A 23993-nucleotide genomic window follows, 5' to 3' on the forward strand; every position below is an offset into this window, starting at 1 on the left:
TCCCATTGCTCTGTGATGCCCCTCCCAGTGTTCTGTGAGGCCCCTCCCAGTGTTCTGTGAGGCCCCTCCCATTGCTCTGTGATGCCCCTCCCAGTGTTCTATGAGGCCCCTCCCAGTGCTCTGTGAGGCCCCTTCCAGTATGTGAGTCAGTCTGTTTTAGAGAAAAACATGTCATGTTTGCCAGCCCAGAAGGATTATCAGCAAGGTTGGAGCTGCTTTTATGACTAGGTCGGCTTTGCCTAGCCTCCTGGGGCTTATGTTCTTACAAATTAACTGGCAAGTTTCTAGATGGTTCTAGAGCTGGGATGCTGGGATTGAGCCAGGCGACTTCATGGGCTTTGTTGCTTTCTTTTGGTATGGGGCGCCCATCAGCCTCCCCTGATATTTCTCTGGTCTCCCCTCCCCAACCTGAGGGCCCAAGAGGCTACTGAGGTGGGTCCCGTCAGTGCCATCCAGGCCAGTTACAGGATGGAAGGCTGCCGGGCCAGACGGCCTTACCTTTGCTGCTGAGTCGTGCGTGTTGCTGCTTACCCTGCTGCCCTGCGTTGTAAACCAGGAGGGAGCTGGGCCAGCAGGCTCTGGCAGGTGAAACAGCCTCAAAGGGACCTGCCGCCTGAAGGGGGTGTTCACCTTGACCTCCTGCAGCTCTTCAGGAGCTGGGAGGGGTGACATTCACTCGCAGGGGCCGGTGTTCTCCTGTCTAATTTGTAGTGTGGTTCTCTGCAGTTAACCCTTCTCTAATGGCTGTTGTAGAGCCAGAGGGGGTTTAATAAACCTCTGACCTCTTAACCCAGCAGGGCCGGAAGGATTTGAAAACACCTGGCACCTTAGTCTTCTAGCGGCTGTGATATAGTTCTCAAAGCCAAGTGAATGGCAGCAGCATCAGGTGAAGGTTACCGCGTGTGTGGAGGAGAAAGTGTTTACTGGTAGCTGTTGTCAAAGGACATGTGAGTCAGTGAAATCAAAATTTGTGGAACCCATGTGGTTTTTTTTTTTTTGTAACCCACATAGTTTCAAATCACTTCTTGCTCAATCTGGGTAAAACCTTGGCTGACTGATTTGCCTGTTGCCCCAGGAGCCTTTCCGAGTAGGCAGTAATCCATGGAGAAGACACATGATTTGTCACTGAGCCGCTGGGTTTAAGTAAATTTCCTGGTAGCTGAAGTTTATCCCTTTAAGCACCAAAACTTGTGTTTCAGTGATGTTGGATGGAAGACTTTCCAAAATGTGTCACGCACAGATTCTGTAATAGAGGGTGTGCCGGCTGGTTTAGCGTTCTGATGGCTCTGGGTGGAGATTAGGGCCAGCCCTCTGTTGCAGCTTTGGTGTGGCTAGGCCTCGGGGAGCTTAGTCCCTGCACTAACCCGGCCTAGGAAAACGGCTCTCAGTTTGCTTTCGTCAGCTCTGTTCTTGCTGCTGCTGTTCTCCCAGCCTCTGAAAGCACCCCACGCCCTCCCAGTATCAGCCAGGCTCTTCAGACTTGTGGGACTGGGGTCCTGGGTTCCAGTGGGTCCTTGCCCCTGACTCGCTGTAGGCCCTCGGCTGCACTCTGTTCTCTTTCTGCGTCTCTCTTTTCCTCTCTGAAGGTTACAGAATTGGGCGGGTCAGTTTCTGAAGTTTCCTTTTGCTCTGATAGGGCTGTGGATTTCAGGATTTGGTGAGGGCCCTGCAGCTCTCCCGGAGCCGCCTGGCTCCGCTCAGAGCTAGGAAACAGTGGGCACTTGGATGGTGCTGCAGATTGAGCCTCGCAGACACCCTGGGGGCCTTTGGGAATTGTTCACATCTTACAGAGAGAGAAAGTAAAACTCAGAGAGGGGACTTGACATGCACCAGGGCACCCAGCTTTTAAGCGCTGCGGGGGCTGGAAGGGGGTTGCCAGGTTCCACATCGTACGCTTCTTGTACTGCGCGTGCTCAGAGGTTCCCCGGTGGGTGGCAGCCTGTGGGGAGCTGGACCAGGCTTTGTGTGCCTCACTGTCCAGCCTTCTAGCTCTGCCCCCTGTTTGGGACTGTCCAGTCCTGTCTGCGGAGAAGACTAGAAATCTTCCTGTCTCGTGTTCCCAGCTCCACTTGGAAGCTCCTGGAGACGGTCCCAGACAGGCAAGGCAGGGAGGGCCTAGTAGGTAGAGCCAGGAACCCAGCAGGTGGGACGAGTGCATGAGGCAGGTGAGAGGGAACTCTCGGAAGGGCACTTCATGGGCATATGGTGCCCCCACATCGGGGAACACTCTGCCAGTTTGAGCCCTTTAGAGGACGGTGCAGGGAGATCAGCGACCTCTGAGGTTCTGTCCACCCCTGAGAGTCCCCATCTTGGGACCCACTGGATCCTTTTACTGCTCTGTTCCTTCTGATCACAGCAGAGAAATGCATGGGGGAGGAGCTGGGGAAGGTCGCAGGGCAAGTGACAACATCTTGAGACCCCTAAGCAGATTGAACTTAGCCATGGTTCCTGGTCCCAGTTCCAGGGTGAGCTGCTCATTGGAAGCCTTACTGCCTGTCTGCTTTCTGCTCTAGAACCTAGGCCTTCTCCCTCAGATACGTGCCTCTCACCAGCAAGGGAGGATCCCGCTTCTCGGACCCCCGCTGGGCCAGTGATGCCCAGCCCACTGAGTAGCCCAGTGCAGTGGCAGAGCCAGGCTTCGGCTTTCCAGCCTCCTGGTTATGGGCTGAAGCTTAGTGCTCCCTGTCGGGTTGGCTTGGGAGATGAAGGATGCCTCCAAGGGCTGTATCTTCTCAAATTCTTCACTTCTAGAACCTGAGAATTGAAGAAACAGGCTCAGGAAGGGAGTGGGGCGTGGCTTCAAATTAAACGGAGTTTAGCGGGGCCAAAACCTTAGCCCTAGTGTCCTACACACCTAACCCCCCCCCCGCCCCCCCGCCCCCCACATCATCAGAGCGCCTGATCCAGTTCCATTGTCCTCTTGGGGCTGAGGGTAGATAAGGGTGGCAGGAAGCGTGGCCGCACAGGTTATTCTGTTTGGGGAGAATAGTCCAGAAATGAAAACCAGTACCAGCCAGTGTGAAATTTTCTGATTTGGGTCAGAACCAGCAGCTCCCTATTGTGTCCACCAGTGGGACCCGTGACCCCAGGCCAGCAGTAGGGAAGGATCTGGGCAGCTTCCAGAAGCATTTGCTGTAACCAGGTGGTTGCTGGTTTGCCGACCGTTATAAGGGTGGCACAGCAGACTGGAGGCGTCCATCGTTTCCTGAGCACCTTCCCAGCTCCTGGATCCAGGCTGGGCCCAGTGGAACAGAGAGGAACATGCCCAGGGCCTGTCCTTGGGGAACTCCAGTGGAGGGACTGCGTGGAAGGGTTTCAAAACCCTTCCCACTGCGTCACCTTGAACATGGGCAGTGCTGGATTGGAGGACGCAGTCACCGGGAGGGGGAGGAGGTAGCAGGCATGGCGGGCCATCTACGCCAGCTGTCCCCAGGGCAGGGCTCCCTGAAACCATAATGGCACGGGTTTATTACCGTTTAAAAATATAACGGCTTAAAACCAAGTGAGAGACCTGGAATTAGTCACTGTGGGAAGCAAGACCTTCATTGAAAAAAGAATTTCCTGTATTTTGAACTAATTTGGGATTTACAGAAAAGTCACAGAAATAGTACAGAGTTTCCCCACTGCCCTTACTTGACTTCTCGCGTTAACGTCTTTCGTAAACATGGTGCGGCTCAGAACCAGAGAGAGGCGCACCACTGGTGCAGGACTGTTAGCTAAAGACTTTTCCCACTTTCATCGGTGTTTCCTCTGCAGTTGTCTTTCTGTCCCACGATCCCACTTTGCGTCCAGTTGTCATTTCTCCTCCTCCACCTGTTCCTTCTCCTGTGGCCTCCTGTCGAATGGCCCTTAATTTGGGTTCGTCAGACGTTTTCTCATGACTGGACTGAGGTTATGCTGTTTTGGCAAGAACCACAAAAGGGGTGTTATTTCCTTCTCGGAGCATCTTCTCTTGGGGTTTCTGATGTTGGTTGGTCCTGTTACTGGTGGTACTGGTCTGGACCACTCAGAGTGGTTTCTGCTGGACTTCCGCTCTGCGGGGAACCACAGAGCCCTCCTTTTGATGAAGCTGGTGAGTTCATAATTCTTTTAGGTTTGTCTTCAGAGTCTCTGATTGTCCAGGAGAACGTTTTTTGACAGCCAAAGCTTCATTCTCGATACCTTGTAAAAAGATGAGGTTCATCCCCAGCAGTGTTCTTTCGTGTCGCTGCCCCGTCCCTGCCTACGGTTCCTTCCCCTCCCCAAGGCCCAACTTGGAGTTTGACTTTTGTCGCTTGATTTTCACAGGGGAAGTGATGGCGGGCCGGTCTCTGGCTTAACATCAAGCATTCAGATTCTCTTTCTTGGTTAGTTTGGGTCTGAGAGGAGTGAACATCAGATCTCTTTGCTCCTCCTTCCAGATACTCTTCATCGGGATCTTTTCTTTAAAAAAAGAAAAAAACAGAAGCCCTCACTGTACAGAGGCAGCTGCAGGAAGTGAAACCACAAAGGGGCCTCGGCAGCACCCGTGTCTTCCTCACTCGGTGTTTCTCCGGCTCCTGTTTCTGCTAAGTCGGCTCCGCACATTAAGCTCTGCCCTCTCTTCTCCCCAAGTGCCTCCCTGCCCAGCGGTCCAGTGAGCAGCCCCAGGAGCGTCCCCGCCACGGTGCCCGTGCAGATGTCGAAGCCCAGCAGGGTCCAGCAAGCTCTCGCAGGTAGGCAGGCTGCTCCCTGGTCCAGGTTCCAGAACAGACTGTGTCTGGCAGGACCAGGACTTGGGGGCAGGGGAGAATGCGTGGGGTAGGGGGAGGAGATTGTGGGGCAGGGGTCTTGTTACCCTGTGTGTTCTCATGGAAACCCAGAGAGGCTCCTTGGGGGGCGGTGCCTTTTTTCAGTGATGGTGTATCCCCCAGCTGGTGAGCCTGGGTGGCTGTTCGTTTGTCTCGGTGTTGGGGCGGGCGGGGGTGGGGGGGCGGGTCATGCCTAATGACGGTGGGTGCCCTGGTGTGGCCTTTCCCCATCTTTTACGTTTTCACATCGCCTTGAATTATGGTTCAGGAGTCACTTTGCTGTCCCCAAATGCTTTAGGCATTTCCCTAAAGGGGCCCCCTGGGGAACTCATAGAACTCTTGGCTGGAGTTAACATTTTGAGTAAGTGCTTTTGTGTCTCTCTAGATCTTTTGCTAACCTTACACCTTTGAACTGTTGTTTTTTTTAATAGATTAATTAATTTATTTATTTTGGCTGCGTTGGGTCTTCATTGCTGCGCGCAGGCTTTCTCTAGATGTGGTGAGCGGGCTCCTTGATGCGGTGGCTTCTCTTGTTGCGGAGCACGGGCTCTAGGTACGCGGGCTTCAGTAGCTGTGGCACGTGGGCTCAGTAGTTGTGGCTCGTGGGCTCTGGAGCGCAGGCTCAGTAGTTGTGGCTCACGGGCTTAGTTGCTCCGCGGCATGTGGGATCTTCCCGGACCAGGGCTCGAACCCATGTCCCCTGCATTGGCAGGCAGATTCTTAACCACTGTGCCACCCGGGAAGCCCCAAATTGTTTTTAAAATTCCTCTTGCGGGTATTAGGAAGCCACTGAAAGTTATTTTTTAACTTATGGGAAATGTAAAATCGTACCTGAAGATACACTGAGGAGTCTGGTGAGCCTCCATCATTTAAAGATGGAGGCAGAGGAGTGAGCTAACCAGACTGGGTGTTGGGTGAGTCACTGTGGTAGCACAGGGGGGATTGGAGGGGACCAGGCCTAGAGGCAGGGAGACCCTGTGGACCTGGACTTCATGCCTCAGGTGGGCCAGCCACTGACTAGGGTCGTGGCCGTAGATGGAGGTAAGGGCTTCTGACTTGGTGGTTGGATTGGTTGTGAGAGGGAAGGAATGGAATGAGGCCTGGTGTACAGCTGCCGACAGAGATAATAAATCATCATAATTAAGGAGGAAGGACTAGGGGTTTTGCATGTGTGGTAATTCATTTCATCCCAATAGCAACTCTGTGGGGGAGGAACTTTGATTCCCATTTTATGTTTAAGGAAAGTGAGGCTCAGAGAACTCCGCAAACCTCCCAGGGCCAGCCAGCCAGCCCTTGGCAGAGCTGGGATTCAGCCCCAGGCATTCTTGGCCTCAGAGTCTGGGCTTCTCGCTGTGAGGCGATGGGGCGATGGGTGGGGTGATAGCTGTGGCTGTCGACAGGCGGAGCTGTCCCAGAGGCAGGGAGGTTTGGATGAGCAGTTCAGAAGAGCGGCGTGGGGTGGAGTGGGGCGGCCCGTGCCCGCCCCCCGGGAGTGAGCTTACAGAGACCCGGTTGGATGCCGGGAAGAAGAGCCCTTGAAGGACATGGAAGGACCAGTCAGAGGCGGTGAGGACGGTAGAGTGAGGCCCGGAAAGCCCCAGGAAGGGAGGCTTTCAGTCTGTCAGCTGCTCAGCCATCAGCCCTTTGCTGGGGCAGAGAGAACAGTGAGCAAAAATGTGGTGACTAGGAAGTCCCTGCCCAGTTTAGGTCTTCTCGTGGCATCCGACGCCAGAGGTGTTTCAGGCCTGTGTGTGTGTGTGCGTGTGCGTGTGCGTGCGTGCGGTGCTGGTCTTGTTGGAGAGAGGTTGTGGGGGAATGGGCCCAACCTGCACGCGCCCAGCTCCGTTCAGCTCTGCGGTCACTGAGGCTTTAATACCAATGCCGTGATCGCCTCTGCACACAGCTCAGAAGTGGTCTGGGTACTGAGGAGCTCTTGAGGCTGGACCCTCTGCAGGACATCCTCTGTGTCCCCTGCCGCCTGGGCTCTCACAGCGATCCTGGAGGCAGGCAGGTATTTTAATCTCCATTTGCTTGTCAGGGAAACAGACCCCAAAGGTTCAGGAACTGGGTCCCAGTGAGGAAAGAGTAGTAGACGAGCCAGCGGCCAGACGCCGCCCCGCCTGCATTCCCTGGTGCCCCGCTGTGCGGGGCACCAGGGAACCAGGGATCCTGCGCCCACCCCCAAGAAGCAGGGTCTGGAGAGACCTCTCAGCTGGGCTGCAGTTACGGATTCGATTATGGATTTGGGAACACGCTCGCCGCATTGGGGTGAGCACCTGGGCACAGGGGTCTGCAGGTAGGTCTCCAGCCTGCGGATGTACTGCGGAAGGGCTGCGCGCCCCTCTCGCTGGTGGAAGATCTACCTCCGTGTCAGCCAGGCGCCTCAGGTGCTGGCTTTGCTGCCTGCAGCCCGGCCAGGGCCTCTTCTTAAGGGGGGTGGGGAGGAGTGGGCCTCCGAGACCAGGGCCAGGCTCCCACCCTGCGAGGGAGGAGGACTGTCTGCATTTTATGCTACCAAGACCTGCCCAAGACCGGTCAGCCAGTGGGGAGTGGTACTGGCCTTGAGCCCAGCTTGGTAAGGCCAGGGCCAGCTGAGGGTAGGCTTGGACCTGAGTCCTGGTCACTAGACGGAAGGCCAACGCTGGACATCAGAAAGGGGGTGTCTGCACATCTGCCCATGTGCAGGACCTGCCAGGGGCTCCGGCAGATCAAGACGAGAGCAGGAAAAGCCATGGCTATCCGAGCTGTTACGCCGATTTGGGGGGGCTGTCCCTGAGCCCTTGCTATTGGGGAAGATGTGATGGCCCCTCTTGGTCCCCCCCACTCCCCCCCACCGCCCAATCCTGTCCACTGGACGCCGCTTTTGTGAAGTGTTAGCTCTGGGGTGATTTTCACACTTCTTCACAAGAAGGCAGACCTGCAGGGCATGGGCTGCTTGCCTGTGGACGTCTAAGTTAAGACTTCGCTGTCTGTGTCTTGAATTCGGAGCAGTTCCTGCATTGAGAAGGGCAGGAGCGTTGTTCACGCTGGCCTCTTGCGGGGCTGATGCGGTCGCCTCAGGGATGTCTGCTCCCCAGCGGGCAGGGACCGGGCACCTCTTGGAGCAGAGTGAAGGAGACGAGCAGGAGGGGGACGTGGCTGTTTCAGATGGGCAGTCAGGGAGGGGCTGCCGCTCAGGGAGGGGCAGCCAGTGCAGAGGGGTCTGCTTGATGGGCGGGAACTGGTGCATGTTGGGGCAAGTACAAAGCTCCAAGGTTCTCCTAAGGGATTGTTCTCTTTCTTTCCATCTATCTGCCCCCTGTGCCTGCTTGTCATTTGGCCCACCCGATGTTTAGTTCCAAGGGAACCCACAATTTGAGCCCAGGAACAACCTTGGGATGCTGGTGGCATCGAATTACCTGATGAGCGGGCACCCAGTGTCCAGCCTCGGTCTTCTGATGTGCACTTTGGTGTCTCCTGGGAGTGACCACCACAACGCACCCTGTGCTGCCCAGGCTGCCGGCCTCTGCTTCTGTCCCTAACTGGGCGCATTTGCCCCATTGAGAGCCTTTGTTCTCTGGTGGAGGCCACAGTGGGCCCCAGTGGATCCCGAGGCCAGATCTCTCCTCACCGCTCTGGATCGCCTCTGGAGTGGGCAGCAGGTCCACCTGGCTTGTCCGCTGTGCCCAGACCCCTTGCCAGATTCTGAGCACCTAGAAAGCCCCCCTAAGGGAGGTGCCCGAGGGGAAGCCCAGAGCTCCGTTCCCTGGGGGAGGAGGTGCTTTTGAGCCTGACTAGGGACAGGGAGGATTGGGTAGAGGGTGCTGTGGACAGCAGGGTGGCTGAGAGTGTGGCAGGAACGGGGACTCCAGCGGGAGGACGTGCTGTGTTCCAGGTCCTTGGGGAGCGCGGGTGAGGGTCCGGCTAGGATGCGTGTGGAGCGCCAGGCTGAGGAGTGAGGCATCCCTCCTGCAGGCATCAGGAAGGAGGGACAAGGTTGGACAGGCCACTCGGCGCGGCTGCCTGCTGCGGCTCCCTCACGCTGTGGGCTGCCCCTGTGCTCCCACCCAGGGCAAAGGGGACCAGAGAAAGAAGCCACGGCCTGGGACCTTAACTGCTCCAGAGGAGCGGCTACAGGGGCCATGGGGATGCCTCGGTGGGGCAGCAGGCCCGGGGCAGCATTCCCGCTGGCCCGCCCCGCCCCAGCGATGGCGCTGAAGGCACCTAGGTGGGCCAGGTGCGGCGTGCAAAACAGGCAGCGCCGCATGGGGGCAAGGTGAGCAGGAGCTGAGGGGGCGCGGCCGAGGGGGCACAGAGCGAGGACCGCGAGCTCCAGCCCATCTGCGTCTCCATAGCTTGGCTGCGCCCTTCTGTGTCGCCCGTCTGCTCTCCTTCTTCATGCCTGGCACAGAGAGGCGCCCACCAGAACTGCTGAGGAGGCTTCCGGGGGTGGCGTTCTGCCCTCTGCCCTCCCGAAGCAACAGACTCGCCCACTGCATGCTCCAGGCACGGGCTGATGGGTTGCTTGCACAGACCCCTTTGGAGCTTGGGGCCAAGGCTCCCACCAGCCAGGCATTTCACTGGTTCCCGACCCAGAGCTTAGCCCTGCTGGCCCGGATAGGCCCTGGCAGCCTCGAGCAGCCGGATTCCCCGGGGAGATCGGCAGGTCCTGATGGCCATTGACAGTGCCAGCTGGACACAGCCGGGGTTTGTGGAGGTCACATGCTGCACGACCCCTTCTAACGTTTCTCCCCTCTCTGCATGTCTGATCTCGCACCCCGTGTAGGCATGACGAGTATTCTGATGTCAGCCATTGGACTCCCTGTGTGTCTTAGCCGCGCACCCCAGCCCGCCAGCCCTCCCGCCTCCTGTCTGGCCTCTAAAAGTCACAGCTCAGTTAAGAGATTGAGGAAAATGTCCATGAAAGGTAGTTCCTGCTCACAAATACTCTCTGGCCTCTGCTAAGCCTCCTCCGAGTCTTGCTGCCTCTGACTCTTCTGCACCGAACGCTCTTCTCTGACCACCACGGCCCTCCGCCGCTTCCTTCGAAGGGCCAGCCCATGTGGGGCTACTTCAGAGGGGTCCCCCGATGACCACTGCCCTGGCCGTCACACGGCCAGGGAGGAAGGGGTTTCAGAACCGTTGGAAGGTGCTGTGAGTTTTAACAGAACTCAGGTGGAGGGGCCTGTGGGTAGTGAGTTCTAAACCTGCCATTTCTAAAGCCGATGATGGCTCTGCTTCCATCGTTGGGCCAGAGAAGTGTGACCGCTCGGTGACCTTCAGGATGGTGTGAGAGGGGGCATGGCTCTGGCTCCGCCAGTCCTGGGTTTCCAGAGCTCCCGGGCTTTGTGAACTCACACAAGCCTCCCGTTCATGAGCGGAGCGCCTCCTACAGGGCAGGTTGCTTGTGGGAGGAATAGGAAGTAAATCGCTTGGGAAGCGCCTGGCAAGTAGTAGTAGTACGGTGGTTGCTCTGATCCTGCTCACTGCCTGTCTAAGCCCCGCCCAACGGGGGAGGAGGGAGGCCAGGAGGGGCGGGGCTCATCCTGCACAGCCCCACCCCACCCCTGGCAGTCGCTCCTGCCCTGCTCCCTCTTCTTACTCTGCCTCAGAGGCCGGCAGCTTCCTGAGGCACTCGGGTTTGCCCCGAGAAAACAAGGCTCTCAGCAGATGCTCTGGCCTTCCTGGGCTCGGATGTCCCTTTCGTGGGGTAGGCGGTCACCTGGCTGGCCCCCTTTGAGAAAAGTGGCTCCTGGAGAGTTACCTCCAGTTCTGAAAGGCTGCCTGGGCACAGGCAGGCAGAGAGGTAGGGGTGCTGAGCCAGGCCTCACCGGAGGGATCCCAGGGTCCAGCTGCAGACTGGCCTGTCCCTAGTCGACGTGGCCTTCTAGACCAGTCTTTTCTAGAAGGCCTCCTCCCCTCAATCAGAATAGAGTCCCAGCCAGCAGGATGGCCACCCGGTGCCTGTGGGGACTGTGCTTTTGCCTGGCTTTCTCCCCAGCGACCAGAGTCAGGGTCCTAGAAGTCTGTGTGTATGGGGGTGCGTGTGCGTGTGTATGGGGTGCGTGGTCTTCCTTTGCCTCTAGCTGTTTTTCAGGTCATAGCAGCTAATGCCCTTACAGTGATCACGGCTTTGGTTGGTATTGGGTCCACTTTTTAGATGAGAGGACTGAGACTCAGAGGTGACCTGATTTGGTCCCAGCCCAAGAGCCAGAATCCAACCTGACCTCACCAGGTCCCTGCCCCTCTGCTCCCCTCATAACTGTCACCTGGCCTTCTCTGGTCTAGAAGGAGCTCAGGCTTGTAAGTCTTTGCAGCCACAGGCTGACGGCCATGAGCTTGGGTTCACACCAGAGCCCCTCTGGTCTCAGGGTCTAGGACCAGGAGCTCCCCCTGACCTTGAGACAGGATGACAAGCCCTGCCGGGATCACTCTTCCCAGGCTGCGCTGGTCTCCCTGGTCCCTCCCCTCTGCTCCGCTTTGCTGTCCCTCTGTGATTCTGCAGCTGCCTCTGCCTGGAGAACCCCTGCCATGCTGATTCTCTCTCTAGCTGGGGGCGTTTCTTCTCCTTGGGGTGGGGCCTGTTTGGTGCAGGGCCTCCGCTCCGGGCTTCCTGCACAGGTGCGCACAGAGGAGTGGGAGGTTTCGGGAGGAGGGGTCGGGGACAGAACTGTGGGCAGCTTAGGAATCGAGGAGGCATGGCACTGACACCCCACAGTCCAGGGACAAGCCCAAGAAGACTGTGGTTTGTTGTGGCCGTGTGGCCGTCATCTGCAGTTGGTGTGCACACAGATGTCCCCATGGGGTAGGCACGCACTACACACTTGACTCAGAAAACTTACTTCTCTTACCGAGACTTTCTTACAAGAATGATGAAAGCTGAGTAAAATAACACGGCCAGGATGTGCTCCAGAGTATCTGTTTTAGAAGCTGCTGTTTGACCCTTCTGCATGTCCTCTGAAGCCTGGGACGGGTTTCCTGAGTGAAGGTGTGCAGGGCCCCGTCGTGGCTCCTGAGGGCTGTGGCCAGCTGCTGTCTCTGCCCCTCTTCCGTCTCCTCCAGGGCTCCTGGGGCCGGGCCCCCGGCGTGGGCCGGGAAGGGCTCAGCCGGCAGAGCTCCAGAGCGTTCTGCGCCTGGCCCAGGTCTATCCTCTCCTGCACGCTAACCTTCCCCTCTGAGCCGCCCTAACATCCCTCCCAGCAACTTGGACCGCTCCCTGTCGTCCTTTCTCTCTCGTTCCAGCATCTCCAGTTCACTCTCCTCGGGACACCGCTTATGTTCTTCTCTCTTTTAGGAGGGCCTCCAAAGCCAGAGCCAGAGCAGGTGATAAAAAACTACACAGAAGAGCTGAAGACGGCCCTGGATGAGGTGCGTGTCACGGGAACCACGCTGCTTTTGGTTTTGTTTGGAAATGAGGGGTGGCTTAGACGAGGACGCCAGCCTGTCCCCCGCTGGAAGGTGCCTCGTCCAGAGAGCCGTCCTGCCCGCCGGCTGTTGGGAGGGCCGGTCGGGGTTCCTGTGGCTAACCCAGCCTGCCAGACCCCCGTCACGGCTGCGCCTGGGCCTCTCTCTGCTGAGCCTCGCTTCGGGGCTGCGGCACCACTTTTCTCCGATTTGCGTGGAGGGTCCTGGAGAATCTGGAGGGGCGGGGGTCAAGGTCATTCGTGCCAGTCCAGAGCCGAGGACTCTCTCGCCTCTTTCTCCTGCAAACTGAGTGCATAGGAAGCATCTGGTTGGTAAAGGTTTGGACAGAAACCTGAAAGTCATCCTCACGTCGGCCCCTCCCTCCAGCCTGCTCTGCCCTCCCCCTTCACAGCTGTCTGCCTGTCTGTCTCTGCCTTTGTGCTCACCCAGCACAGCTGGGCTGCTTTGCCCCCCGCCACCCCCCCTCCAAGCTGCCGGCTACACAGCCGACACGTGGCCACGATGACTTAGTACCCGCTGCTCACAGCCTCTCAGCTGGGCCCCCGACGTGTAAGACGAAGAAGCCCCAGCCCCGAACGTGGCCGTCAGGGCCTCCCGGGATCTGGTCCTCCCCCCACCTCGCCTTGTCTCCTGCACCCTGGTCGCCCCTTGCCCTGCAGGTGCGCCGCCCCTCCCAGCGGAAACGCTGGCTCCTGCTTCAGAACGCTTTCTTCTCTCTACCCGAGGGCCCGGGCCCGTTCCCATGCTTGTGCGTCTGACAAGTTCCCTTTCCCTTGTAAAGCCCAGCGCTGAGGGCCCCTCCCGTACTTACCTCTCTGCCTGGCTGTTCTGGCCGCCCTCTCCGCCTGTGCTTCAGTTGTTACACTGGCCCCCACGCTTGGTGCCGCCTGCCGTCCCCTCTGCTGTGGTGACGGTGAGCCCTCTGTGCTCCCAGCCTCCGGAACAAACAGCTGTCAGATTGAGTTAGACTGGGGTGAGGCACTTCAGCAGACGAAGGTCAGTCCTACAGGACTCACCCGCTGTGGCATAGGGGCCGTGGGTGAGCGTTCCCCGGGTTGGGGTCTCCCTCCAGGACTGCATCATCTGTATGGAGAAGCTGTCCATGGCATCCGGCTACAGCGACGCGACCGACAGCAAGACCTTCGGGCCGGTGGCTGTGGGCCGCTTGGCCAAGTGCAGCCACGCCTTCCACCTGCTCTGCCTGCTGGCCATGTACTGCAACGGGAACAAGGTACCCATGGCCCACCAGGGCCAGGGGTGGGGGTCGGGGTCTCCTTCCCGCAGCCTGTACCCGTCATGTTGCACTTAAGCAGGTGACTGGGGCTGCCGTGTGAGGGGCCCAGGGCCCGCTCGGAGGCAGCCTTGAGATGTCTGCAGCTCTGGCCCTGCAGCAGGATGGGCCTCGGGGTGGCAGGCGATGCCTGGCTGCCCTACCTTTGGTGTAGTTTAGCCGGAGTGGACAGGTTAGGGGGACGGAGAGAACGAAGGCCCGTGGTGGGCCTTGGGGCCTGGCCTTTGCACAGTGTCCCCGTGCCATCGTGTACCAGCCAAGATGCCAGCTTATCAGTCCATCGTTCACAGGGTTTTCTTTTTCATCTTAAACATGACTCGGCTGTGCAAGCTTTTGCTCATAAACCTCATTTTCTTACCTGATGCCAGTCTCTGGGTACCTCGTCCCTTTAATGAAAATTGCATGAGTTTCTGGGTTAAAACTTATCTTTCCAGGGAAGCTTCTAGAATCAAGTTTCTTTGCGAGGAGGCTGCCTGGGAGTTGGGCAATGCGCCTGGGACCCACTGTGTGACTTGGGGCCAAACTCGTGTCCCTGTGGGCCTCTTTCCCATCTAGCCAGCGGGGTGGCTGGCCTGGGTGCCCGCTCAGGGGCCCCGGCTCAGTCCACGGCATTCTGCCTTGTCCCAGGATGGAAGCTTGCAGTGTCCTTCCTGCAAAACCATCTATGGGGAGAAAACTGGAACCCAGCCCCGGGGGAAGATGGAGGTGTTCACGTTCCAGGTGTCCCTCCCCGGCCACGAGGACTGTGGGACAATCCTCATAGTCTACAACATTCCCCATGGCATTCAGGTAAGGGGCCCCGGCACAAGAGGAGCCTCCTCGGATCTTTCTGGAATCAGCCCTTCTCGGGTGCTGTCCTTTCTCTCCCGCCCCCTCCTAGCAGTCTGCGCACCCCGGGTCACTGTGAAGGTGCCTAGGCTGCCAAGTCAGGCCACCAGCAACCAAGAGGCACTGGTGCTGGGGGCTAGAGCCAGCTCCTAGGGTTGTGGAAGCAAAGAGGTGGCCCTAGCCCTTTCCTGAGCCAGGGAGGGCTTCCTGGAGGCAGAGGCATCTTCGCTGGACTTGTACTGGGTGGAAGGCCAGCAAGCGTCTAAGCGGGAGGAGCGCTTTTATTGGGCCGGCCGGCCGGCGAGCCCACAGGGGCAGAGCGCAGGGTGGGGAGGGCTGGCTGGCCTCACTGCTCTTGAGGGACCCGCTCAGTGGCCTGATCCAGGCCTGCGTGGGGCGTGCGGGGACAGGAACCCAAGCTCACTGGGGACCCAGACGGGAGCCCTGGCCCCTGAGGTCTCTGCCTTGGACCAGGTTGGGGGATCTCAGAGCCTGGGCAGGTTGGGAAGACACTGGGTAGTGGGGGCCAGGAGTCTGACGGGATGTCACTCGGTTTTGTCTAATTATGTGCTTCCCCTGGTTTCCCTCCAGTTCTCCGTGGCTCAAAGTGAAATTTAGAAACACTCCAGACAGCAGTAGAGCCACAGAGCGGGAGGGGACTTTGGAGCTGTACATGGCGTGTCACCGTGTGGCCGAGGGCACAGCAAGGGCTGTGCGCGGTTCCAACCGCCAGCCTCTGTCCAGCCTGCCGCCACTGTCTCAGACCCCACTCCGGCCACTTCTGGAGCGAGAGTGGAGGCGCTGTGTGCCCGAGTGAGGGTGTCAGGCGGCGGGCCCTGCCATCCGGTCCAGAGAGCCCCGTGCCCGGAGGGCCGCCAGCGAAGCAAGCGCTTCCGTCCCAGCCTCTAAGGGGTCCGGGCTCTTCAGGGAAGTGGAGGGAGTTAGCCGGAGTGTCTGACGCCAGGCTGAGCGGCCCGGGTTCAGGGAGGGCAGTTGTGGGGGGGCGCCGTGTTCACGGTGGGTCTTCAGAGCGAGATGTGAGGCGGCAGTCGATTTGGTTGGTCACTTGAGCGCAGCAGCAGCCCCACCTGGAAGGCGAAGGGGTGAGGCTGGGCACCCGTGTCCGAGCACCTCTGCAGCCGGAGGGCCCCTCGGCTCCCACTCCCCGCATCAGTGTGCCTCCTGCAGGGCCCGGAACACCCCAACCCTGGAAAGCCGTTCACCGCCAGAGGGTTTCCCCGCCAGTGCTACCTTCCGGACAACGCCCAGGGCCGCAAGGTGAAGGCCCGACCAACGCCCCTGGGAGTGGCCCCCCCTTCCCCCCGGCTGGCAGCTCTGGGCCCAGCTGTCTGTGTGCAGTGGGAGGCGGTGGGGTGGGGAGGGCCCAGCTCGGCGGCCACACCAGATCTGCCTCTGTTCACCTTACTGCGACAGGCAGAGGGGGATGAGGCCTGGGGGCCGGCTGGGGTGTGGGCCACCCCTTCCCGGGGACCTGCTGTGCGTTAGGCATCCCAGGTGCCCGGGGTCCAGGGAGAGACGAGCTGACCTCACAGGTGCTCCAGTGGGAGGACGGGATGGGGAGGCGCTGGGGCCGTTCTACCTGGGTGGTGGGGGCGGTGGCCTGCAGAGCCACCTCTGCACTGAGACCTGAGTTGGGACTTCCCAGCTCTCCGAAGGCCAGGGAAGAGCATGCCAGGCAGACAGAAGAGCCGGTGTGGTGGCTTTGGGGTGGGGACAGCTCCGAGGGTGTGAAGAGGCTTAGGGAGGTGAGGGGGTGTCGGGGTGGGTGTCTGCTCTCCAGGCCAGCCCCGGGAGCTGGGGTTTGTTATAAGCGCTTGTTCACGGCCACCTTCTTCCCCCCCTCCCCGCCATTCCCTCCCCTTCCCCCTCTTCCTGCCTCCCCACCATCCCCTCCCCCTTGGGCAGGTCCTGGAGCTGCTGAAGGTGGCCTGGAAGAGGCGACTTATCTTCACAGTAGGGACGTCCAGCACCACGGGGGAGACCGACACGGTGGTGTGGAACGAGATTCACCACAAGACAGAGATGGACCGCAACGTGACAGGCCACGGCTACCCCGACCCCAACTACCTGCAGAACGTGCTGGCCGAGCTGGCCGCCCAGGGGGTGACTGAGGACTGCCTGCAGCAGCAGTGAGCTGGGGGCGCAGGCGTGCCCCCCCGGAGCCCAGGCTGCTCCTGCCTGCCTGTCCCCATCCCCCGGCCCCCCCAGGCCCGGGTCTGTGTGGGAACTGGGCGAGCCTGGGGGTCATACTTGTGAGGGCTTTGGATGCCGCTACCTCAGTGCGTGGGCCCCTCCGTCCTCGGTGGGCCGCGTCGGGCCATCGGTGCTGGGGGCCCTGCAGGGGGTGAGGAGAGACTGCCTGCTGTGCCCCCAGCCAGGGGCAGGCCTGGGTCTGGGTCAGCTTCTCATACCTCAGATGTTCTATTTGCAATAAATGCCCTATAGCCAAAGTCAGCGGGCCCTGGTGGGTTTGTCAGTGGAGAGGCTGCGTGTGTGTGTGTGTGTGTGTGTGTGTGTGTGTGTGTGTGTGTGTGTGTGTGTGTGTGTGTGTGTGTGTGTGTGTGTGTGTGTGTGTGTGTGTGTGTGTGTGTGTGTGTGTGTGTGTAAAATCTGATGTGTGAAGGCCAGCACACACATGTCCTGCTGCGTCAGAACAGGAAGGGGCCTTACAGGCTGCCCATCCAACCCCCTAAATGAAGAAACCAAGGCTACAGTGAGGCCAGGAGCCGGGCGCTGACCTGAGCTGCTCCCGGGCCCCGCCCCAGTTCTCCTTGCAGTGCGCAGTCCAGCAGCTCTGCCAGGGCCCCTCCCATCTCTTTCCCCAGGGTTCTGGCTTTCTAAGCACTGCTCACATGGGGCAGGTGCTGCTGTCTTCATTCTACAGGTGAGGAAACAGGTTCAAGGGTACAGTGACAGCGGTAGAGCCGGGACAGGAATCCCAGACAGGATTGATCTGACCCCATCCTCAAAGTTCTCATCCTTCCCAACCTTCTTAGAAGGAGGATCCAATACTCGCAGGCTTGCTGTCTGCCTGGCGGGGGTGAGTGTGGCCTGGGGCTGAAGAGACACACACCCGAGTGACGTAAGGGATGTGGGGGAGGGGGTTTGCGGGAGGGGGTTTGCTTTCACAAGCCCTTCTCGTATAAGAAAAGGACTGAAATTCTATGTTAGAATGCGCTGGTACAAAGATGAATATATGTTAGAGCATTTTCTTTCATCTAGAAGTTCCTTTTTTTTTTTCTTTCTGATTTTAAAAGAAATTTAAGCATTTTTGTGGACCCCTAGCAGTATCGTGGGCCCTGGGCACTGTGCCCACTGCCTCGTGGAGAAGTTGGCTGGGGAGGGCAGGGAGGCCTCCATAGAGAAGCTGGACCCCAATCTTGTTTGGTTCCACGGTGAGACTCGCTCCACTGCTCACAGGGCACAGGAGTTGGGTGGGCACCCGAGTGCCACCCTCATGCTCGGCTCCCACCATTACAGCACAGTGAGAGTCAGAATCGGAGAAAATGTTCGCAAATCTTATGCCTGATAGGGGTCTCGTATCCAAAAAATATCAAGAACTCTTACAACTCAACAATAAAAAGACAGATCCCCAATTTTTTTTAAATGGGCAAAGGACTTGAATAGATATTTCTCTGAAAAAGATACACAGATGGCTGACAAGCACATGGAAAATGCTCAACGTCATTAGGGAAACGCAAATCAAAACCACAAAGTGATACCACTTCATACCCATTAGGGTGGTTATTATAAAAAAAAAAAACAGGGAATAAATATTGGTGAGGATGTGGAGAAATTGGAACCCTCATCCACGGCCGGTGGGAATGTAAAATGTAGCCACTTTGGAAAACAGCTGGGCAGGGCCTCAGAAGGCAGTTACCATATGACTCCGCAATTAAAACTACCAGGTGAATATCCAAGAACTGAAAACATGTCCACGGTAACACTCATAATAGCCAGAAAGTGGGAGCAACCCAAATGTCCATCAGCTGATGCACGATAAACAAAATGTGATGTATCCATGCAACGGAATGCTGTTCAGCCAGAAAACAGAATGAACTATTAACACATACAACGTGGATGAGCCTTGAAAACATTATGCCAAGTGAAAGAAGCCAGACAGAAAAGGATGCACTGTGTGATTCACTTCATATGAAATATCCAGAAGAGGCACATCCAGAGAGACAGAAAGTAACCTAGTGGTTGTCAGGGGGAGGGGGAATTGGGAGTGACTGTTTTAATGGGTACAGTGTTTCCTTTTGGGGTGGTGAAAAGGTTCTGGAATCTGGTGATTTATGGTCAGTGAAATTTAAGAGGAAGTCTACAGGGGCTTCTAGGAAAGCTTATGTTTTTCTGATAAAAGAGAGAGATTGGATAACACCTCCCTGCTCCTCCCGTCTTCCTACTTTGATTGAGGATATGATGGCTGGAGCCACAGCAGCCATCTTGCTACAATGAGAAAAAGGCCAAGAGAATCTCAGAGACATTGACCCTATCGTCATTTGACCAAGCCCATGCCAGCAGCTGTCCTCCTCCAGGATTCTTGTAAATAAAAATAAATCCCTCCTTGTTTAAGCAAAACACAAACAACCCCCCCCAAAAAACCAAAGCCCCCAGAAAACAAAAACCACTGAACTGTACATTTTAAAATGACATGGTATGTGAATTATATCTCAATTTTTAAAACACATATAGGGAATTCCCTAGCAGTCCAGTGGTTAGGACTCCACGCTCTCCCTGCCAAGGGCCTGGATTCAGTCCCTGGTCAGTCAGGGAACTAAGATCCCACAGGCCGTGTGGCACAGCCAAAAAAAATTAATATTTAAAAAATAAATAATTAAAAATTAAAAAATACATATATAGTGAGAACCCGTGGGAGTAATGTAAGTAGGGCAGGTGTCCCCAACCCCCAGGCCGAAGACTGGTACCCATCTGTGGAAAAATTGTCTTCCACGAAACCAGTCCCTGGTGCCAAAAAGGTTGGGGACCACTGAAGTAGGGGACTTGCTAGCTGTCAAGGGCTCTACAATCCTTTCTCTGAGTCCATGTGATTCCTTTGGACGAAGGAACTGGGGAGTGAGGGAGGATGTGGCCTCGTGGAGGAAGGGCAGGGTGCAGAGATGGCAGCAGGGCCAGGGGCGGTGATGGGGCTGGCGTCAGACAGGTTGGGGCTGCCCACTTCCTTCCCTGGGTGGGGATGGAAGGCCAGAGGGAGGCTCCTGGCACCTGGGGTGCAGGAATCTCTGGCATGTGGCCCTGAGCCCTTGTTTCCAGAGATCAGCCCTCCTCCCCAGGGCTGGGAGGCTGGGTGGGACCCAAATTCAGACATGGGCCCCTGGGGTGCCCTGGCCTGCATCTTGGGGGTCCAATGACCTCTCTCGCTCAGCTCCAGCGGCCCTGCTCCTGCCCTCCTAACTGGCCCTGGCCTGCCCCACACCGGAGCCCTGCCCAGCTCCCTCCCCGTGGTGGGCTGGGCTGGGAGGAGGAGTGAGGGTGAACATTTTCAGGTCTTTCAAGCCCTCGGCCAGGGGGCAGCCTGACTAACCAGCTCCTCCAGGCCCGCGGTGTTGGGGGAGGGGGTGAGGCCGAGCCCCAGGCTGTGGATGCATGCGTGCTCTGCAGGCCATCATGGGGCTCCCCTGGAGGCAGCTGCGCCCTTGTCTGCTGCTCCTCGTGGTGCTGGTGTGGCCCCAGCCCTGCACGAGCCTGGGTGAGTGGGGGTCCCGGGATGGGTGCCCCTGGCCAGATCCAAGGGGCTGGGGCACCTGCCGGGACCCTGGGAGCCCGCCCCCTCCGATTGGGAGAGGCAGCCCCAGGGGCAGTGGGCCCTGGGCCCTCACCCCTATCTCCTCGGCCGCAGAGCTCATCCCCTACACGCCGCGGATAACAGCCTGGGACCTGGAAGGGAAGGTCACGGCCACCACGTTTTCCCTGGAGCAGCCGCGCTGTGTCCTGGAAGGGCACGCCAGTGCTGCCAGCACCGTCTGGCTGGTGGTGGCCTTCAGCAACGGTATGTCCTGGTGCAGGCCTGGGGCTGAGGACAGCTGCAGGGGCCCTGGGAACCCCTCACAACTGGGTGTGGATTGGGAGTTTGGGCTTTATCCAGAGGGCGCTCTGAGAGGTGACAAAGTCTCATGTGAGGCTTGGAGGGCCAGGGCTGGAGGCCTTGGACCCAGCCAGGGGCTGTGGCGAGGTCCCGTCCGCTCCTCCCCTCCGGCCCCAATCTGTTTGTCCCTCACTCCTGCAGCCTCCAGGGACTTCCAGAGTCCCCAGACACTGGCTGAGATCCCAGCCTCCCCGAGGCTGCTGACGGATGGCCACTACATGACGCTGCCCCAGACCCTGGATCAGCTGCCCTGTGAGGACCCAGTGGGTGGCAGGGGGGGCGCCCCGGTGCTTAGGGTGGGCAATGACGCCGGCTGCCTTGCTGACCTCCAGCAGCCACCCTACTGCAACGCCCCCCTCCCCGGCCCTGGACCTTACAGGTGGGTCACCCAACCTGGACCTTGGGAGAGGGCTGTGCTGGGAGAGGAGGGGTTTTGGGGACCAGGGCTGCACCCCACCCCAGCCTCTCCCCAGGCCTCTGTCCTGGCCCGTCCCCTTCCCGGCTGCAAGCGGAGCAAGCCCCTCCCCTTCACAAGCCTGGGTTTCTTCCTCTGTGGGGTCCGACCAGCTGGGGGGGCAGACAGAATGTGGCCCTTCCAGGAGGCCCACGAGGAGGAGATGGGCATCGCAGAGCCGGTGGGGTGGGGTGGGGGTTGGGGAGGAGTCTGCAGGCCCCACAAGGGGGGAGGGGAATGCTGCAGGGCCCACCGTCCCTCCCACAGGTAAATCTGGCGGGAAACTAAGCCTGGGGCTGAGGGTGGAGCCGGGGTGGGAGAGCAGGTGTCAGACGAGGGGACAAGGCCAGAGGTCTTGGGGAGACCAAGTGCGGCTGGGGGAACCGGCAGGGGGCGCAGGCAAGGCGGGCCGGGGCGTAGGCTCCACCCACGCCTCCCTCGCCCTCTCACCCAGCCCGGCCAGGTCCCCCTCCCCCTCCCCGTGGCCACTCCCTGGCGCGGCCTCCAGTTATACCTGCCGCCGCTTCCCTAGCGGCCCCGGAGCCGTCCCGTCAGTGCCAGCCTGCCTGCGTTCCTTGCGGCTCGGAAACCTTCCAGAGCTCCGCCCCCCACCCGCGGACAAAGATACAACCGAGGCTTCGCACGGCTCCCGGTGCCCCGCCCCCAGCTCAGCCTGCCCCCTCCCGTGATCCTGGGCTCGGAGTGCGCCCTGATCACAGCCCTCCCTCCCTGGCCTTTGCCTGGGGTACCCGCCCTTATAGGGGGGCCTTCCAAGGCCTCACAAACTCCTCACAGCCAGCAGTTCTCTGGGAAGCCAGGGCGCCCCAGCCCCATGCGGCCCGCTGAGCCACCCTGAGGCACCCTGCATGTGGCACTTAGTAATCGGGGCCACCTAAACCAGATAGAGTGTCTGGAGAGCGACGGTTCAGATGGTTTGGGGCTGCTGGCACAGGTCACTGTGGCCAGAGAGGTCTCCGGGGGTCCTTAGAGCAGGGCCAGGCTTCAGCGGTGCTGATGGGCCCCACCCTCCCCTGTACATGGAAAGGCCCACAGCCTGGCCAGCCAGCAACAGCTGCCTGGGGCCTGGCCAAGGTGGGTGCCTCGCCCAGGGCAGTCGAGGCTCGGAATCTCACCCTTCCTCCTCTCCCCAGGGTGAAGTTCCTCCTGATGGACTCCAAGGGCTCACCCCAGGCCCAGACGAGGTGGTCCGACCCCATCACTCTCCGCCAAGGTAGCGCTGGGGGAGGGGTGCTCCGGCTCTAGTCTGCCCCGTGTGGACTGGCCGCCCTCTCCACCATGGTCGTGCTCAGCCGGCCCCCGCCCCATACAGAACCTCGTGCTGGAGGCTGGGGCACCGGGTCGACCCCATCAGCAGAGACACCGGCTCTGTCCACCCCAAAATGTTTGCCAACCCTCGGGTGCCCCGGGCCCCAGCCCCGTCATAGACAGAAGCAGTCTTCTCCTCCTTCAAGGAGCCAACCCTGTGCCCAGCACTGCCAGGTGGAGGAGAAGGGCCAGGGCAAGGAGGAGGCTGGAGTCGGTCAGGGCCGTGGGTCCCGGGATAAGGAAACTGCACGTGAAAGGCTGGAGTGTCCCACATGTGGGCGCCCGGGAGATGGGCTGAGAGGCCGGGCTGGTGGTGTTGGTGGGTCTTGTCATGTGAGGGCCTTGAATGCCAGGCTCCAGGAGCAGGGCAGTCCTGAGCTCTGTTGCCACGCTTCCTGCCACAGGTGGGGCAGTGGGCAGGCACATTGGTGGGAACAGCCCAGAAGGTGAGACCAAGGCAGAGGCTGGAGCGATGGCTGGTGGTCCAGGCTGGCAGAACACAGATGCCTAGCTGAGAGGGACAGATGGATGGGCTCAGGAGGCTGGCTGGGGATGTAAGGCAGTCAGCCTTGGGTGGGAGCATGGTGGGGAGGTGACCGCCCTGGGGTCCAGGGGCAGCCTCTGAGAGCCACTGTGTGTGCAGGGAAGTCCCCAGGCTCCATTGACACGTGGCCAGGCCGGCGAAGTGGCGACATGATTGTCATTACCTCCATCCTCTCTTCTCTGGCCGGTCTCCTGCTCCTGGCCTTCCTGGCAGCCTCCAGCGTGCGCTTGTGAGTGCTGACACCCCAGAGGGCCCCTCTCTCACCCAGAACCCCTTCCCTCTCACTGGTCCCAGCACCTGGAAGACCTCCATGAGCCCTGTGGTTCTGAGGTGGGCGGTGCCCCTTCCAGGGATGTGCAGGGAATTCCCCGCCCCCCCCCCAATATCTCTCACCTGGGAGGTCAGGGAGGTGGTCCAGCAGCTCCTCTGACGACAGGTTCAGAGAAGGGGCCACCTCGTTCTGACTGGGCCCTTCTCCTCCCTGACCTTGTTTTCTCTCCAATGAGCCCTCTATCATTTCAGTGAACTGACACCCAGGTAGTCAGGGTGGCCACCTGGAGGAGGCACACCTCCAGTTGGTTCTACAAGGGAGGAAAGGGAGAGCAGAGGCTGCAGGGGGAGGGCTCTGGGAGCGGGGAGCTCGGCAGCCTACTCCACCCAGCAGAATGACAGCTGCGCCTCTTCCTCTCCCCATCCAGCTCCAGCCTGTGGTGGCCGGAGGAGGCCCCAGAGCAGCTGCGAACCGGCTCCTTCATGGGGACGCGTTACATGACCCACCACATCCCACCCAGCAAGGCTTCCACGCTGCCCGTGGGCTGCGAGCCTGGCCTGGAACCCCTCCCCAGCCTCAGCCCCTAGCCTGGCCCATACAGCTGGGGCTGGGGCAGTGGGGGACCTGCACCTACGTGCCCCTCCCCCATCGCACCTCCCCACCCTGCCTGAAATCCATCCCACCACTAGCAGCCCTGCCTTGGGCTTTCCCAGTTCCCCCGCTCCAGGCAGTGAAGTTGCACTCAGGGGAGGGCTGTGGTCAGGCTGGGCATCCAGCCTCCGCCTCCATCTGCCTGAGTTCTGCCTGCCTCGAGTGAGGCTGAAAGGTGACATGGAGAGACCGCCCTGACAGGAAGCTTCCAGGCCCCAGGAGGAGGCCTGCAGGGGGCCTTGTCTGCCCCATGTAGGGGGCTGGGCTGGGCCCATCCTGGGGTATATGAGGCCTCCCTCTGCCCCTCTGTCCTATCCACCAGCGGCTG

General features: G+C 59.3%; 2 protein-coding genes across 5 annotated transcripts in view; both read left to right on the top strand.

Annotated features, from left to right (window-relative positions):
• DTX2 (deltex E3 ubiquitin ligase 2) overlaps positions 1–16763 on the top strand; it is a 33500-nt gene extending 16737 nt beyond the window's left edge. For 3 of the 4 annotated variants that reach the window (XM_060122287.1, XM_060122288.1, XM_060122289.1), the window contains 7 exons: positions 4594–4694; positions 9535–9675; positions 12043–12116; positions 13246–13404; positions 14092–14253; positions 15481–15570; positions 16219–16763. In XM_060122287.1, coding sequence (XP_059978270.1) covers positions 4594–4694; positions 9535–9675; positions 12043–12116; positions 13246–13404; positions 14092–14253; positions 15481–15570; positions 16219–16446 — 955 coding nt within the window. In that variant the 3' untranslated portion in view covers positions 16447–16763. The remainder of the gene's footprint in view (positions 1–4593; positions 4695–9534; positions 9676–12042; positions 12117–13245; positions 13405–14091; positions 14254–15480; positions 15571–16218) is intronic. The other variant, XM_060122290.1, reaches the window with a different exon arrangement.
• Positions 16764–19881: 3118 nt separating this feature from the next.
• Positions 19882–23727, top strand: UPK3B (uroplakin 3B). The gene is made up of 6 exons (XM_060122291.1): positions 19882–20023; positions 20174–20323; positions 20561–20798; positions 22025–22104; positions 22843–22972; positions 23442–23727. The coding sequence occupies exons 1-6, from the start codon at positions 19921–19923 to the stop codon at positions 23599–23601; spliced, it is 861 nt and encodes a 286-aa protein (XP_059978274.1). The 5' UTR covers positions 19882–19920; the 3' UTR covers positions 23602–23727.
• The last annotated feature ends 266 nt before the right edge of the window (positions 23728–23993 follow it).

This window comes from Lagenorhynchus albirostris, chromosome 15 (assembly GCF_949774975.1).
Source record: "Lagenorhynchus albirostris chromosome 15, mLagAlb1.1, whole genome shotgun sequence".
In the NCBI taxonomy this organism is placed as follows: domain Eukaryota; kingdom Metazoa; phylum Chordata; class Mammalia; order Artiodactyla; family Delphinidae; genus Lagenorhynchus; species Lagenorhynchus albirostris.

Bases quoted from the DNA above. Each gene is read 5' to 3' on its own strand.
- UPK3B (XM_060122291.1), top strand. From the start codon at position 19,921: ATGCGTGCTCTGCAGGCCATCATGGGGCTCCCCTGGAGGCAGCTGCGC. The intron at 20,024-20,173 runs GTGAGTGGGGGT...CCTCGGCCGCAG, and splicing joins CCAGCCCTGCACGAGCCTGG to AGCTCATCCCCTACACGCCG. The intron at 20,324-20,560 runs GTATGTCCTGGT...TCACTCCTGCAG, and splicing joins GGTGGTGGCCTTCAGCAACG to CCTCCAGGGACTTCCAGAGT.